The 18394-nt window shown below is 38.5% G+C and overlaps 1 protein-coding gene across 1 annotated transcript in view; it reads right to left on the minus strand.

Annotated features, from left to right (window-relative positions):
- The window catches only part of FNTA (farnesyltransferase, CAAX box, alpha), a 28879-nt gene extending 10818 nt beyond the window's left edge, over positions 1 to 18061 (minus strand). The window contains exons 1-6 of the mRNA XM_036748746.1: positions 17823 to 18061; positions 14585 to 14670; positions 13673 to 13787; positions 12305 to 12409; positions 6964 to 7090; positions 884 to 1032 (exon numbers count right to left, since the gene is read on the minus strand). Of these exons, the coding sequence (XP_036604641.1) occupies positions 884 to 1032; positions 6964 to 7090; positions 12305 to 12409; positions 13673 to 13787; positions 14585 to 14670; positions 17823 to 18007 (767 nt within the window). The 5' untranslated portion in view covers positions 18008 to 18061. The remainder of the gene's footprint in view (positions 1 to 883; positions 1033 to 6963; positions 7091 to 12304; positions 12410 to 13672; positions 13788 to 14584; positions 14671 to 17822) is intronic.
- Between the last annotated feature and the right edge of the window lie 333 nt (positions 18062 to 18394).

Genomic DNA, 18394 nt, shown 5'->3' on the forward strand with positions numbered 1-18394 from the left:
GTTATAGCCAGGATAGTCCTGGTGATATGACTTAGACTGGTCTTTAGATAGCAGACAGATAATCTCGAATGAGGGTTGTTTTAAAATCTTTTCTAGTTTGGTATGACCTGCCAGAGCTTGTGCTCCACAGCCTTTGAGAACTTCTGGTTGCCTTTACACCAATCAATAAATAATCCATCCACAAGCATTTATTTAGCTCATGCTCTGAACTAGGTGCTGAGGATAAAGAGAAGTAGTACTATGGTACAGTGGAAAAAAAATTCCTTGTCTCTGAAATCAGAGGACCCAACTCCACCTCAGATGTTTGCTATCTGTGGGACTGTGAGCAGGTTATTTCGCTTCATTATAAAACGAAGGATTGGACTAGAAGAGCCCGAAGTGCTTTCTAACCCCAGATCTCTCATCCTCTGTCAATACCTGATTCTCAAGGAGCTTATATTCTACTGATAAGAGCTCCCATTTATATAGTGCTTGACATACATTATATCTCCTTGGATCATCACTGTAACACTGTATTAGGCCCATCCTCCAAATTAGAAAACTGAAGTTCACAGAAGATAAGGTGTAAGTCCCTGATATAACAAGGCAGCATTTGAATCCAGATTTTCTGCTCCAAATTCAATGCTCTATCACCACACACCATGCTGCCTCCATTGGAGGCACTGGAGTAGGAATTTAGCAGACCTTTAAAATAAGCCTTTAAAGCCAAAGGGTACTAGAAAAATCTGACTTCTCCTGTGGTAATGACACCAAAAGAATTTTAAAAAACTATAAATGTAAAAAAAATAAAAATAAAAAAAATAAAAAATAAATAAAAAAAAAAAAAAAACAAAACAAAAAAAAAAACTATAAATGTAACTGGTCACTCTAGGAGTATACTAACTGGACTTCTCTCTCCAGGATAGCAGGATCATTGTAGCCTGAAGTGTTAGAAATTACAAAGTGTCTTTGGTTCCAGACAGAGTTATTTCTCACATCTTCTTTGAGAAGCTGGTCTACATATTGCAGTTCATTATCCCAAAGCTTGAACTCCTAAAGAGAAGAAAAAAAAAAAGAAAAATCTGGAATTTTATGATTACTATATTTGATACGCATTTTTAAAATTTTAGATTACTCAAAGTCACAAGCCTTACTAAGAGATAACAGTAAACAAATTTTTTGAAGAAAAAAATTCATCATTAATAGGTCTAGCTACTTCAATAGAAATTGCATTGTATAAACATAAACTTTAGTTGACTTTTGATTGTCCTAACAGTGATGAAGAGTAAAATTTTAAAGCCAGAAAGGACCTTAGAGACAGTCTGATCTAACCCTTTTATTTTGGGAATCAAGGATTCTTAGAAAACTCCAAAATGATCTAAATTCAAATATGTCACTATTTCAAACAAAAAGAAACATACAATGCAGATGAAATTCAAAAGGAATAGTTTTTCTTTCCCAATTCACTGCCCTGATCAATAATTCCTTTCTAGTCTCAGCTTTGAGCAGAGCTGCTTCCATCCTTTCTAATTCTCCTTTCTAACTCACCTCTCTACTGGGAGTAGGAAGTAGATAATAAATGTTTTTATTTTAAAAGGCTCTTGAAATCAAAATCTTTTTAGGTGAGAGCCAAAAGGAAACAGAGAAGGGCAGCATGTTAATAATGAAGCTGGCTGAAAGCAAAACAGGGCTGCCTCAGTTTCAGTGCCGAACTCTACTAACAAAAATTTACAAATTTGCCAGGATAGGGCAATCATGAATAAATCAATTACATAATTATTTTGACTTCAGCCAATCTACCAGTATATACTTATCTCCTACTATGTGCCCAGCACCATGATAAATACTATGCGAATTGGAATTTAAATATAAAACACAGCCCCTGCTTTCCAAGACTTTGTTTTGTTAGATAAGACTAACAATTAGGGAACAACTAAGAACTAACTCTGCATGGTATGGTCTGTACTTTTATAAAAGTAATAACTGATACAGTCTGGTCAGTCTAGGCTTCTTTCCTCTCGAGGAAGGAAGAAAGAATATGGCCAGAAATAACTAGCATAACTAACAAATTAAAAAACTTTTAACTATTGAGCACCAAAGTAATGTTACCTACTCCTGTATGCATCCTTATCTAATAAGCTTACTTAGGTCCGATGTAATCAAAGGTGCCAGAAGTCTCCTTATCCTATAATGATGCGTTTGTAAAGTGCTCTAGTTTCCTTTGCTTGAGTAAAAGCTTAAACTCCAATGTTCAGGAGCCATTCGAGTCAGTCAGCAGTGTTGGCAGATTTGATCAGGTCATGGATAGAACTCAAATGTGCTGTAGCAGGCCTGAATGAAGACAAAGGGGACCAAAGTGGCCTATGTCCTTGCTATAACCTTTGTTTTAAACATCAATAAACTATAACCGGGCAAGCTGCAAGCTGCTCTTAACTGTGAACTGTCCCTTCTCCTTAAATACAAATAAAATCATTACAAAAACAACAGTTGCTTATATATGGACGGTGTTTTATAGTTTACAAAGTACTTTCACAAGTTATTTCATTTGAGCTTTACAACAATCAAGTGAGGTTGGTCAAACATTTCTATTTTACAGATAAGGAAAACTCAGACCCAGAAAGGTTAAGCAACTTGCTCAAAGTCACATAACTAACAAGTGGCAGACAGAAGCTGCATCAAATCCAGGTCTTCTGGTCCACGGTGCTCTTTCAAAATATACTATGATAACTCTCTGTCTAATGCAATATATATATTCAGAGAACAGAGAAATGGGGCGGGGGGGGGGGGGTGTTAGCTAGAGAAAACTTTACACAAAAGAATGGATATTTGAATTGAATATCGAAAAGTGGCTTTGATGGGGGTAGGAGAATTGGAAAAGTGGATAGTAGGTGAGGAAACTCACGTATTAAAGGGAATGGAAGGGGCAGCTAAGTGGACAGTGAATAGAGTATTGGCCCTCAAGTCAGGAGGACCTGAATTCAAATTTGGCCTCAGACACTTACTAGTTGTATAACCCTTGACAAGTCACTTAACCCTGATTGTCCCCCAAAATAAAATAAAAATGAAAGGGATGGAGAAAAGATGGATCTGGCTATTTGTGTGTGAACTAGGTTGGAGGATTCATTAAGAAAGTAATGGGATAAAATGTTAAACAAAATGGACTGGGATTATGGAAGGCCTCAAAAGCCTTAAAGCAAAGGAGTTTGGACTTAATATAGTAGATAATATAGGTTCTTTGTAGGTTCTTGGGCAAGACAAGTGACATATAGGGCAATTAGTATAATGTATGAGCATATAGGAATGAATGGATTAAAATGCAGAAAGATGAGTAAGGGCAACCAGGTAGATGGCTGCTGTGATAATCCACAGAAACCTCCATGAGGTAAAGGTGTGAACTAGGTTGGCAACACTATAGAAAGTGAATCTACAAAGGTAAATAATTAGAACTGAGACACAGATTGCACTTGGAAAATATAGAATTATACAGGAAAATAAGAAGTTTAGAAGAGACAGGAGCAAACTTTAAGTAATGTAGTCCCTGAAAACTAGATCAATTGATGACTTCAATCAATTAATCAATGACTTCATGAATCAGCAAGAAATATTAGAATAAAATCGAAACACTGAAAAAGTTGAAGAAATTCCAATATTAAAAAAGTGACCAAAAAAAGGTCAACAAAAGCAAATTTAAGAATCATTGGACTCCTTGAAAACCAATATTTTTAAAAAGCTTGGACAACGTATTTCAAGAAATCATAAATAAAAATTGCCCATATCTATTATAAGAACCACAAAGCAAGGTGAAGATAAAGAATACACTAATCACTTCCTGAAACAAACCCCAAAATGAGAAGTCCCAAGAATGTCAAAATTCCCACATTGAAGAAAAAAATACAAAGATAAAACCTTACAATCAAGAATAATTTACTCTACAAAGCTGAGTATAATCCTATAGGGGAAAAAAAAGTTCTTACTAGAAGAGGATTTTCAAGCATTTCTGATGAAAAGACCAGAGCTGAATAGGAACAGTGAAATATAAACAAAAAAATCCAGAAACACTTAGAAAAGTGAATTTATCTGAGAATTTGGAAGGGGCTGTATAATCAGATAAAGCTACAATTCTAAAGGTAGGGGGTAAGAAATAAATGTCACTTCAGAAACATAACATCTTTAAAAGATAATGAGGCAGTTAAGAAAAACAGGATATGATGGTGAAGTGGTTCTATTCTGTATGCTTTAAAAGGGGTGGTAGAAGGGAAGGTAAAATAAATACATTAGTGCAGAAATGAGGAAGAAGGAGGGTAGAACTAAATAAGATTATATAAATACGGGGGGGGGGGTGCAGAATAGTCAAACTCAGATAAGCCTCTTATTTGAAATTAACAAAGGTAGGTTGAACACACACCCAGTTTGGTGTAGAAATACATCAAAATCAACAGAGCTATAAGCCTGGCATGGAGATGGGTTTGGAGAGTAGATAAGAGAAAAGAAATAGGCCACAAAATGAACTTCTTGATCCTGAAGGGGAAATTAAAAAGTGGGGAAAAAAAAAACAGAAAAAAACTAGAATCTAAGTGAGTCCCCATCAATTTGGGAATAGCTGAACAAATGGCAGTATATAGAGGTAATAGACTATTACGATACAATAAAAAGTGACTAAAAACTTTCAGAGGATCCTGGGTAATGTGTATTGATGCAGAATGAAGTGAACAGAACCAGTGGTACAATTTAAAGGACCAACAACATTGTGAAGAAAAACAACTCTGAAATACTTTAAAATTCTGATCAATATAGTGACCAAACATGCCTCCCAGTAGGACCTATGATAAATCATGTAACCTATCTACTGACAGTGACACAATAGACTCAAGGTACAAACAGAGACATTATCTACAGCCATGATGTGAATGTTTTGCTTGACCATGCTTACTTGTTAAAAGGTTTTTTTCCTTTGGGCTTTTAAATGAGGGGAAGGGGGCAAGCTGAGAGGGAAGAACTAGCAATGATGATGCAAAAGAAAGAAAGGAAGAAAGAGGACCACTGAAACTTTTTTTTCAAAATGCAAAGAAAACAGAAGGAAGAAGTTCAAAGGAAAGAGCAACCAAGCAGGATAGTTTTTAAAATGATGTTTACATTTATTACATACTTTTCTCAAAAAATGCAAATGGTATGAAAGGGAGACTTATGGCTCCATTCACCATGTATTAGGTGTTGTGCCATATGGAAATATTATTTTTTGGTATTTAAGTTTAGAATAAAAATTTTTTAAATAAAAGAGTGGACTGAGGAGCCTAGGAAAATACAGAGGATAAGAGGAGGAATCAGTCAGTCATCAAGCATTTATTAAGTACTTACTATGTTTGAGGAAATAGGAAAGGGGACTGAAAGAAAGAAATCACAAAGGTTGCAGAAGAACGAGGAAAGTACAGTTCCTTAAAAGCCAAAGGAAGCAGAATTTTAAGGAGTAGGAAGTTAACAGTTTTAAATGTTATGGAGAGGTTGAAGAAAATAAGAACTGATAAAAGGCTGGATTTTTATTTGACTCAATATTTGGCAAACTTATAAAGTAGTAATTTCAGTTTTATAGTTCTTTTCAAAATAGACTCTGTTGGGTACAATTAAGAAGTACTAATTTTAGTGAAAAGCTAAGTTTTATATTCCCTTAAATTTATGATTATACAATATAGCTCCTTAAGAAAAGCTTCAACAATATGCAACAAACATCGAAGACCGGTCAAACTATTTTAAACTAAGGTTTTCTATGTGGACAGTTATATAGCGCTTTTAAAAGCTTATTGTTTTTGCTTCAACTATTTACCAATTCTTTGTGAAATTGTTCCCTTTTTTTCCCAAGTGATGATTAACTTGGTACAAATTAGATCAAAAATATTAGATTAAAAAACAAAGAAAGGTATTACATGTACTCAGCTTTTAGAATCTTGAAAACGTTTGACAGTCTCAATGGGGCTTTGGGATTATTGCCCTTGGAACTTTTAAAGATGGTTTTAAGCAGGGCATTAAGCTAAGCTGGGTGATGTGTTGAGCTCTCTTAAATGCCTTTGGAAAAGGATTATTAAAGTAATAATGGGCAAATCTAATCCAACTGGGAAGTTTAGAATTTTAAAGGAAAGATCTTTTACTTCTTAAAACAAGTAAGGAAAAGAGAATTTATTGGGAAAAATTTATAAGGAATAACAATTTACTGTATGCTACATTACATAATTTTTTCTGAGCATGTGTTATTACTACTCTTTATTTTCTATTTAATATAAAATTTTAACTTAGAAATAGGAAAAATGGCCACTGGGGAAAAAAAAAGAATTACTCTAAGTTACATAAGAATTGCTCTTATGTTAAAGAACATGTCCAAAAGCCTAAATATTTAATTTACACTATATTCTATGAATTGGCTATATCTGAAATAAGGTTTCACTCTCTACTGGGGAAATCATTAACAGGCAGTTACATATGAAATATTTCCCCTAAGAAAAGTTTCGACGACACTTTCTTGGTTCCATGACCTTTTCTTGTTTTTTATTTTTACCTGAAAAGGCCCATGACATTTTAAGTTCAAAATAAAGCATGTGCATGTTTAAAAAAAAACTTTTGAAGCAAGTTTTGCTTTGTTTGGAAACTTTTGGATGTATTATTCACTAAGAAATAGACAAAATATCAACATATTCAAGTTTAATCTACAGAATTGTGATAATTTTACAGTTATTTTATTAGCATAATTTCCCAAGGAAAATATAAAAGTTGACCGAGGTTAAAGATTTTCTTTAAAAAAACTTAAAGCACTTTAGAAAACCCAAACTACTTGGAAATCAATTTGTGTTTTATTTCAGAAGCATAAAACTTAAATTTTAAAGTTTATTTTAAGACACACTTTAGATTCTACATTAAGATAATAATACAGGCAATACACTTTGCAACTCTATAAATGTGAGTTGGAACTGTTATAACCAACAACAGAGAAGACAGTACCTGAATGACCCATTGTCGATGTTGCCAGGCATGGTAGTTCTTTGCATCCTGGTTAAGAATGTCAGCAATAAAATCAAGCTCCTGAGACGGATCTTTCAGCCACTCCACCAATACTCGCCTGTGGTGCCTAAAGCCCAAATAAATAAGGCAAGTGTTGCTAAATATTTAGCAAATTCAATAATCAATTTTAAAATACCTACTATGCACAAGCCACCAAGCTTGATACAACAAGAATTAGAAACCCAGCTACATACATAGCACTGTCTTCAGTAGAAATCATAGTCCTTGAATCTAAGGAGTTGACACTACCCAAGGAGAAGAAAACATATTAAAAATCACCTTGGAGATAGATACAAATCACAGATGGCACACTATAAACCATTTATGAGTCAGATAACACAAATGAAGAAAAGACCAGTGTAAGAAGCCTGATGGGAGTTTTGAGCCAGACCTCCAAAGAATGGATAGACATGAATTAGCAGAGAATGACTATAGCAATACATTAGCCAGGGAGATCATCATAAACCTCTTCACAAGTGTTCCATGGTAACCATACAAAGTTAAAGCATGTAGAATAACTGGAAGTTCAATAAAGAGCTTTTTCTTTTTGAGGGGGGAAAGCAGGGCAATTGGGGTTAAGTGACTTGCCCAAGGTCACACAGCTAGCAAGTGTGCCAAGTGTCTGAGGCTGGATTTGAACTCAGGTCCTCCTGACTCCAGGGCTGGTGCTCTACTCATTATGCCATCTAGCTGCCCCAATAAATAGTTTTTTCTTTCTGAGTTTGAACAGATGCCTTCTATCTCTGTATGAGTTACTTCTAGATAGTCACTTCCCCAAATGCCCCCTCCCCAGAAAACTCTCCCTAGTAACAAAGAAAAACAGTCAAGAAAAATCAACTGACAATGAACTCGTCCAACAGTATTTAAGGTTTTCTAACTGTAAGCTCCCACCACTACTGTAATGAGAAGCATGTTTCATCACCTATTGTCCCAGAGCAAGACTGGTCATTATAATTACTCAGAATTTAACAAGCATTTTGCTATCCCCACCCAATCCCTCCATTTACATTTCCTGGTTCTGCTCACCTCACTTTACAATAGTTCTCACAAAGTTCTTCATGTTTCTCTGAATGCTTTGTATTTGTCATTTTTTTACTCTAAAATAATATTCCATTGCATTCATCTACCAGTGTGTTCAACCAACCCCTAATTGATGGCGTCCAGTTCTCTGCTACTACAAAAAGTACTGTTGTGAATACTGTGATATATTTCTGGACTTCCTGTTGGGCTCAGTGAAGTTAACAAGTTAAGGCTGAATTGGAAAGGCTGTCATGAGAGACTGACATGGATTGTGATGAGGTATTGTAATAACACACGCTCTTAGAGCCCCAAACAACAGAAAGATGGACACTAGGTACTGTTTTTTCTGCTACAGTAACTCCTGAAATGGTCTAGATAGGGGTTGCAGTCTGCACTGATAAGAGGGTGCAACAGTACTGATGGGATTTCTTAAAAAAAAATAAATAAATAAGAATCCCAACACTTCCCAACAGTCACCACTAACTCTCAACAAAGCTATACAACAAGCCTCTTGGTCTGGTTAGGAATTATTCATTTAAGAATTTGTCAAATATACTGCTTGCCTTTCCAGAATTTATAACCTAATAGTGGTATCAGAGAGCTATCTTCTGAAGAAAATTCAATGAAAAACCAATTCCAACCTTCAGGGCCAACTGACTAGCACACTGCAATTAATATGGCTGGCTTTAGGCTGGTCAAATGCTCAAGTTTAATTCCTTATCTTCCCTAGAATATAGTGTAAGACTTCATATGTAGAAAAAGTAGGTAGTTAGTAAATATAAACAACTTCTCATAGATTTTAAAATACTGTAATTTCTATTTGCTGTTACCAAGTCCAGGGAGAATTAGGGAATTTTGAACAGAACTCATTTGCCAGTTAAGCGGTCACAGGATCCTAGATCTAGAGCTAGAAGGGACTTCAGAGGACATCTAGTTCAATCTCTCATTTTAGAAATGAAGAAACTGAGGCCTAGAGAGGTGCAGAAACTTAGTCTAGGTCACACAGGAAGTAAATCACAGAGGTAGGAGTTGGAACCTGAAACTTTGATTCCAGAGCCAGTGTTCTTTCCACAGCAACACAATACCACTAGTAGCATCTTTTAAAAAGATTTTAAGACTTTTGTTATCTACTCAGTATTACAAAATAGAAAAGCTGTTCTGTAGACATAGACTCATGGTTGTAAATGCCTCTAGATATCATTTAGTTCCCTTCTTTTACAAATGAGGAAAGGTGACAGCAGCTAGTTGCAGCGGTAGGAGAACTTTAGCTTGCTATTATATTCTATAATGTGAGCTGTCACTCAATTGAAGATAAAAGAAAACTCCAGTCAAATTTATGCCCCAGACACCAAAACTTTTCTTAATTAAAAATGTTTTAAAATACAAATAAATAGAAAGTATATATGCAGTTATATATAAGTATATAAGAGTTATCTGGCATTTTATACCTAATAACAACATTTATCAACCTACAAACCTGCTCTCTGTCAAATGATGCCACGATTATGGACTTCAGAACACTAAGATTATAAAGTGCCTAATGACGGCATCAAAAAAAGATTAAATCATGTACACTGTGTATTATTACACAGGCACCCTTCCCCTAAGACTGCCTTGACCAGAGTTGTTTTCGTAATAAGGCCTACACCTGCAACCAAACCCCTTGGCAATAGCTGCACAATCAAACAGTTATAATATTTCTATGGAACCACTCTCATAACATAATAAGGAAACGAATATTTTCACAGAATCAATTAATGATACTAGGAAGGGTATGTTTATATGCTAAATATTTAAAAATCAGTACAACAGAATACATAATTCTCCAACTATACTACATAAGTTTACTGTGTGCATGCGTGTACACGAAACTAACAGGAACACATAAGCATATATACACAGAACACGGATTATGCTATACTATATACACTACACTACACTATACAATACAATAACAAGGAAAACAAATCTTCAGAAAATTTGGAGTAAGACCTACTGAAGCAGAATCATCCTAAGAGAATTTACATACAGAGGAAATGGGACAACAGAAATAGAACAAATCTACCAGCGCTTCCATGATTCCTTATTTTTACCTTCCTGACAATTCATCTACCACATGTGGTTCCTCAATACCTTAGTACCTAATATGTTACATGGCAAGTATGAACAGCACTATAAATGAAGCCAGGAGGAACAGCTGGACTAGATTAATTCTCAAGGCATCTAAAAGTGGGAAAGATCCTGACTAAAAAAAGTTATAGATGGTATTAATACCCCCCAAAAAATGTTCAAGGGGATATCAATAAATACCAACCAACTCGCATGCCTACCTTTTCTTCGCTATAAATTCACAACGAGAATAATCTACACACACACACATCAAAAGAATCCTCGCTGAAAACACAAAACAAGAATGAGGAAGGTTTATGTAATTTTCTAAAGCAGTTCACAACTTCAGTAATTCAATGAACAGCTCAGCTTGTGAGGACTATATTCAGCCCCAGACCATAAACAGGAACTCTTGAATGAAATTCAAGACCTACTCAAAAGACATTATCCTAGCAATCTATTCAGGAAAAATGTAAGGAGTTTGGTTCAAACCACTGATTTCATCGATCAGTGACTGGTCTTCAATATTTAGTTTTAGGTACCTAGTGTACACTGAGAGGCCACTCTTTTGCCCAGGGTCACATATCTATTATAGGTAAGAGGCAAGACCTGAACCTGGGTCTTCCTTGCTCCCATTCTACCACTCTATTCACTATAACATAATGCTTCTTGATTGTGTTTATACTTTATTTATAATAAAGCATCTGATTCAGTATAATAAAATGTAGCCTTAAAAGCTCTTCTCCAATAATATGTCTCCTATGCATATTGTTAAAATAAGATTCCTTGGTAGACGGAACCACCGAGTTTGTTCAATTGATCTTCTATCAACACCAAAGCAGGCACAATACAGGGAGATATGCGCTCACTAAAGATGTTACCTGTCATGGAGGATATCTTGCACAGAATCCAAATGGAAGGGGATTCCCTATAGTTGCTGAGATCCTCCAGATGTTGCTGTTTATGGATGATATTGTGCTGACTGAACCAAACTCCAGAATATTACAGGACCTCCTCAATGAAATCCGTGAACGCTAAAAAGAGACTGTTAGCAATTCACTTAGGAGAAAACAAGTAGATAAGAAATGGATGTTGCCCAGAATAAGACAGGCAGATGGATAGGCAGTCCACTGAGTTAATCCATCAATATCTATCTTGGAGCGACACTAAATGAACAAGGAGCTGGGATCAGAATTAAATAGGAAAAATAGATTCGAATTTGGACTGAATTAGGAAAATGCCCAGGACTTTCAAAAATCCCAAGGGATTCCCTAATATGAAAAAAAAATCAGCTTTTTAAAGACAGTATTCTTCTGGGGATGCTACACAGCTGTGCATCATAGAACACCACAATTTCCAAAGAACCAAAATTACAGGTGACCTGAAGAGCAATGGAAACTTCAAGTAGGCATAAGTAGGCTATAAGTACTATCAACAATGATGTGTGCTAGAAATAATACTGGATTAGGAATTACAACAAACCTATATCCAAATCCTGCTTCTAATATTTAGTACATTATGTGACCACAGGCATTTATTTAAACCCCTACACCTCAAATTTCTCCCCTTTAAAATGAAGATCAAATGAAATAATGTAGTATCAGCTACTATCATTATTACTGCATGTAAGAAGTGGCATAAAATACATCATCCAGGAAATGTTTAATTAGGTGGTGGGAACCAGTCACATAATGAAAACGGAGGTAACAGATGGACTATCATCCTTTGTAACATTACCCATGGAATGTTGAGGAATATGGACAAGAATCAAGATTTGTATCCCTGCTAATAGTGCCTTCACTCAGAGATTACTTTCCATTTACATGGTACATACCTTGCATGTACACAGTTACTTAGAAAGGTGATCTGCACAGGAAGAGGAAGTTAACTGCAGTAAGACAATCTCAGATCTACTCAAAGTATTAAATGACAGGAACAGCTCAGGTTCATAAAACATTTCACTGTTTATAAAGCATTAGTCTGAGGAGTGTTTTCCTCATTTTACAAAAGACCAAACTAAGAGAAATAACCATGGCTATTAAGTAGCAGGTCTAGAACTGGAACCCAAGTTGACCACCTCTTAATAGATTTTTAGCATGGAAAAATAATTTTACAACACAAAGGAGAAAGAAAAAGGTTAAAGATAACTTACCAGACTTGGTAGTTTTTGGGCTGTTCCTCAATTATTGCAGTAATATAGTTCATTTCCTCACTTAAATCCTTTTGTAGAGACCTTAAGAGAACTCTCCGAAAATGCCTACACAAAAATAACAATCATCAAAAACTTCATTATTCAAAATGTTTTGTATAAACAATACAAAGCAAAATTTTAGATATTAAGATTATTTTAATACTTTTGCTCATGTTCTTCCTAGTGTGGTAGTATATTAAAAACTTCTTAGTTTCTCTAGAAATGCAAACAAATATTTTTCTAGCTTAAAAAAACCTTTCTACACTTGTCTTTTCATATGGGTTAGGTCAAGAACAAAAGGCATTTCTTAAGAATATATAAAGTTATGGAAGGAAATTAAACTTCTAAGAAAGAGTATCCCTTGCCTAGTTTGTTTAGATCCTTGCTTTTCCTATCTCCAGAGAAGTACTGGGCACATTTAAGGGCAGTGTCTACTTCTCCATTCAAAAAGGTTTAAAATACTGCTCAGGGGCAGGAAGTCTCTTAAGATTACATCAGGAGAATCCTGGAGGGAACTGGTCAAGAAAAGAACTGCATCTCAACCTATTGTGTTTTTCTGGTTGTTCAAGACTCATATATGTTACCTTAAATTGTCTTGGGCTAGAGAGATATGTCCAAGGGCATGGGGGATCTACCTCTCTATGCTAGAAATGCTTGGATATTAATGTTAAATTGTTTCTGGCAGATATGATACTATATTACATATTCCTCTCCTTCCCACCTTTTACAAGGTATAGCTCAAATAGCTTTCTTGCAGGACCTCACACAATACTCCACTTCTCATCTCCCTGCCTTTGAAATGACTATCCCATGTCTGGAATGAACTCCCATTTTACTTCTCTATCTTAGAATCTCTTATTTTCTTCAAAACTCTGCTCAACTGCTATCTTGTACACAAAGCTTTTCCTGATTCCCTAGCTACTAGTGCCCTCCTCCCTCAATTTAAATTGCTCTTATTTTGTATGTACTTACACACACACACACACACACCCCCTACCCCTACCCCTACCCCTTTCCTGTAGAATGTAAGCTTCTTGAAGGGAAAGCATTAAAAGATTCCCAAACTACATGACAATCAACCTGAGTGGTACATTTTAAAATCTGTCATAATGTGGTTTTGTAGTTTTTTTCAAATTATGGGAATACATATAAGGTCAGAGATTCAGAGCTGGGACCTTAGAAGTTTAATTCCACGGTCTCATCTTATAGATGAGAAAATAAAAGACTAAAGAAGTTAGCAGGCTAAAGAATTAGACAACATGCCACTATGACATATATAGTGAGCATGAGCCATTTAAACAAATAAAAATAATGTAATTGATTACTTACCACACAGTATAATTAGCTGCATTTAGCTCAATAGCATCTCCGGTTAATTTAAAAGCCCGTTCACTTCTTTCATCACGTTGCAGAACAGCCCGGAAATAATCATAAACATCTCTAACTGGAAACAGAATAGTTAATACAGAAGTATTGCAAATAAACATCCTTCCATTTAAAGTCAGTACCATAACATCCTGTGCTGAATCTTATATAATAAACAGCTCTTATTCAAATCCTCACACATGTATTTGTTCTATGGACAAATAAATACCTGACAAATACAAACAATACTTTCTAGTGGTTAACAAGGTTCTACTGTGGTTACAACAGATCCACAGATGCAGATTTCACACAGGGCTCAAATCTGTCTTTGGATAGTGAAGTAAGGGTTAGCTAAGAGTATTATTTCATCATTAACTGTCCAAGGTAGATAGGAATCTTTAAAAAGTAGAGGAACAGTTATTAAGAAAGTGAACTAAATATTAATACGGTAGGTTTAAATTCACCCTCATTTGTATATACCTCCGATGATACTAGTCTGTGCTTAAAAGTATGTGAGCATACATGATAATGGAGTAATGAAATACTAAAGAGTACAAAACAAAAATTTAGATCAAATAAAATATAAACTCATTCACATATTCAATTGTATAGTCCATACAGTAAACAAGAATAGTAACATGAACTATATATGCTTGTTGTTTTGACAACTTAACTTTTCTAAGGCGGCAAAACAATCCATTTCTTGCATACGATAAATTTACAAACAATGGTAATATGCGATTAATGGCATTTGCTTATTTGTGGCTGTTATAAACCATCTGGATTTCTAATTGGCCCACAAAAACTGTGAAACTTCAACTTGCCCACTAAATTTTCCTCCCTTATGAACCAATTACTAAACAAAAATAAACTTACATTTTTCGCTATAAATTATCTGGACCACTGGATTTGGCCCATCATTCTGAGGCACCGGCTCTATATCAGCCCATTCTGGTCTGTCCCTGTAAATATACATTTTTTCTTTTCAGTGCTTGAAGACAGACAGATAAGAGAAAGAAAAAGGACTACGGTGTTTATTATATTTAAAAATGATAAATACTATTCTCATAAAACATTAGTTCTTATAGATACCTTAACATAAATGCCATAAAATCCCACAGAACAAAACACTTAAGTCATTTTGCTACTACTCATCTTAAGCCTTTACAGTATTACCAAGTAAGGTTAGGATTCATAATTATCTTCTTTCACAAAATTAATAAAAAACATTTTTTACACAGAAAGGTCTTTGAATAGAACAGTAAGTCTTTACAACAAGTACACAAAGCTTCTGATTTAGAAATGAATCTAAATGCATCAGTCTGAGATCAGAAGTCACCAGATTTTCCTAATTCAAAAGACTCTTGTCTTCAGATTCTGTTCTACTTCAGACTCAGCATTTCTTCTTTGGAATAACAATTTACTAGGAATGTGACATTTTAAAGTCACAATACCACACAGCTTATTGCCTGCTAGCTAATGTTATCCATCGAAGATACTACTATGTTTGGGGGAACTATCTATCCCATAAGAACAAATTTATCTTTACATACAGCTAAACTGTAGCCACAAACTTTTTATGCTGATCCACAATGGTGATGACATTGTAACTTTCTGACACCCAGTCAATCCTGAAATTTTGCCCATCATGTAAATGGACTGGTGACAGGAAAGGAATGGAAGGGAATAAGCATTTACTCAGCACCTACCATGTGCCAGGCACTGTGCTAAGTACTTTATAAATATTATCTCATTTGAATGGGGAGACAAGACATTAGCAGCACCTAAGTTAGTATAAGATGTGAGACACAGGTCCTGGAACAACAACAAAAAATGGAAATACTTCCAGAAAAAGAGGTATTTAGTCTTCCTGGGACAAAGATTATAGGTTTTATGGCAGTTGCAAAACATTTAATTTATGCCTATTTCATAACATTTCCATTGATTTTTAATTATTCATAACATGCATGCAAAAATGCCAGAGAAGAACAGGGATTCCAGATCTCCTCTCCTCCCTCCCAAGTTTGGTGCCTTGTCCTCCTCAGCAAGTTACTTTCTAGTTGAAAACAACTCTGATCCTTCTGGTATATTTAGGGGTCTGAGTGGCGAAGGTAAGTTGTAAATTATCATTTATGTCCTCTGCTATTCTGGATAGGCCTCCTTTTTCCACACTCTAGGACACCGTAGGGATCCCTTTCCTACCTGCCCCTGATCTGCTTTTCAGATCATTTAAAATACAATTACCCAAAAAAGATGAAGCAATCTATCCTAATTCTCTTTGCCAGGTGAATCGGAATTAGGTAACCTATGTTCCCTTTATTTCTGAGAGGGGGTGGGGAAATAAAGAGTAATAAACAGTCACAAAGGACAAACCACAGAAGGCTCATTATATATAAAAGGGATTGTTTTTCTTCGTACAAAGGAACATTCACTTGGCGAAGAATTCACTGTGGTGTTAAAACAAAAAACAGCAAAAAATTTTTTTAAAGCGTTGCTGCTGTTTACTCTTTTCAGTTATGCTCTACCCCATTTGGGGTTTTCTTGGCAAGGACACTGGAGTGGTTTGCCATTTCCTTCTCCAGCTCATTTTACAGCTGAGGAAACTGAGGCAAACAGGGTGAAGTGACTAACCTAGGGTCACAAAGCTAGTAGGTGTCCGAGGTTGGATTTGAACTCAAGAAGTGCGTCTGACCTCCAGACCTAGGGCCAGTCTAAACTTGTGAGGCTTGGGCCCAGGGGCAGAAATGGGCCCAGTCAACATGAGATTCAACAGGAAGACAGATGTCAGCTGGAGAAAAGGAAAAACTTAATTTGCTAACAATTAAAGGTTTTAAAAAGTGCCATGTGTTTTGTCAGGAGGTAGTGAACTCTTCATCACAGGATGTCTACTAGTCCAATGTATTGTTTCTGCCCTCAAGGAACTTGCCGTTCTACTCCAGCACTACTTTCCTTTACATAAGTAGGCCTTATTCCGTGATCTGGAAAACAGACTGAAGGCAGGAAAGAAAGGGTATCCAAGAGTCTGGATACAGGAGGTCCTTCCAGAACAGCAGAGCCACCATCAGAAGGAAGGATCAGAGTTGTCTTCAGCTTGGTGAGCGGGACGAGGCACCAGGAACACCTGGGGTGGACTCCCCACTGCGCCCCTCGAGTCAGGGCCGTGCTTCACGTCACCTCTCTTGGGTTCAAACACAGGCTCAGCCACCTCCCTCGTGTGACCGCGCACTGGGAGCATCCATCGCTCCTCGGCACAACCCTGCACGATGAAAACCCCAACAAGTAGGGCACTGCCCGTTACTGAGCGGGGGAGGCCACGGAGCCTGACACTTAATGACACCCTAAGCTGGGGAGCGGCGGGCTCTCGGCATCCGAGTTAGAATCCCGCTTCTGCCACTTCATTACCTGCGGGGCTCTAGGTAATTCCTACCCTCTCGGGGGCAGTTTGCCATTCTGTACAATCAGAGAACAAGGCTAGACGGGCTCCGAGGTGCCTGACAACTCTAATCCCACAATGCTAAACTGGAGCCAACGCCGGGCATGGGCGGGTGGTTCCAGGAGAGTCCTTGAACTCCCCCAAAGCCCGAGTGAGTGCGTGAGAGTGGGAGCGCGCAGCAGGGGCCTCACGGCGCAGCGGCCCAGGCCAGGCGAGCCTGCGGGGCGCCGAGGCGGGGGGGGGGGGGGGGGGGGGGAGGGGCGACAGTGGGCGTGGGGCTGCGGCTGCGGTGGGGGGGAGGGGCTTGAGGGATGGGGGGCTGCGGCAGGGCGGGAGGACGACGTGGCTGGGACTGGGGGCAAGCGGCGTAGTGGGCGGGGGGGGGGGATCACTGAGGACGGAGCGGGGATGTCCTGCCCCGCCGCGGGGAAGCAGCGAGGCAGGGGAGCGCCGGTTCCGGGCTGGGGTGGGGGATCCGCCTGCGGGACTCGGCCCAAAGGCGCCGGGGAGCTACGGAGAAGACACGCGCGGGGTCCGAGCCGAGGGGGAGGCCCCGAGAGAGCTGCGGACCCCGGCTTGGCCCCCGCCGCCCCGGAGAGAAGCGAGCCCGAGGCGCCGGGGGGTGGGGGTGGGGGCAGGCGGCCTTCTTGCGGGCTTCTCCCGCCGCCGCGGGGCCACTACCTGTACAGGACGTAGGTGGGCGAGTCGAGGCGCATCATCCCGTAGTCCTCCGGAAAAGAGTCGTCTTCCACTTCCTCAAGCTCCGCAGCCGCCGCCTCGGTCTTCCGCCTGGACCGCTCCGGCTCCCCGGTCGCCGAGCTCTCCGTGACCATCTCGGCGTCCGCCACCACCTGGGCGGCCGCCATCTCGCCTCGTCGGGGTGGCGGCAGCAGCCCTGCCCCTTACTCTATCCGCCTCCTTCCCTTCTTCCCCTTCCGGTCGCCTCGCCAACCATAGAGACGCGGGCGAGCGCAGCCACGTTTCTTTTGTCCAAATTCCTGCCACCCTTCAGGGACAGCCGATCGAGGGGGGGGGGGGGGGGGGCGGAGGCGGAAGGAAGGCGCGAAAGGGCAGCAGTTGCGAGTGCGCAAGTGCAGATGCTCCTATAGTTTCTCGACCTTGGGGCCGAAGCATCGTCTTCCCGCCTGTCCTGTGAGGCTGGCGCGGGCTAACTCCCTGTGTCTCTCCGTCATTCCCAGCCTTCCCTTCTCCGGACTCTGATGTAGCCCCTGCGATCCCTTTCCTGCCCACCC

Source organism: Trichosurus vulpecula, chromosome 3, assembly GCF_011100635.1.
Source record: "Trichosurus vulpecula isolate mTriVul1 chromosome 3, mTriVul1.pri, whole genome shotgun sequence".
Classification (NCBI taxonomy): Eukaryota; Metazoa; Chordata; class Mammalia; order Diprotodontia; family Phalangeridae; genus Trichosurus; species Trichosurus vulpecula.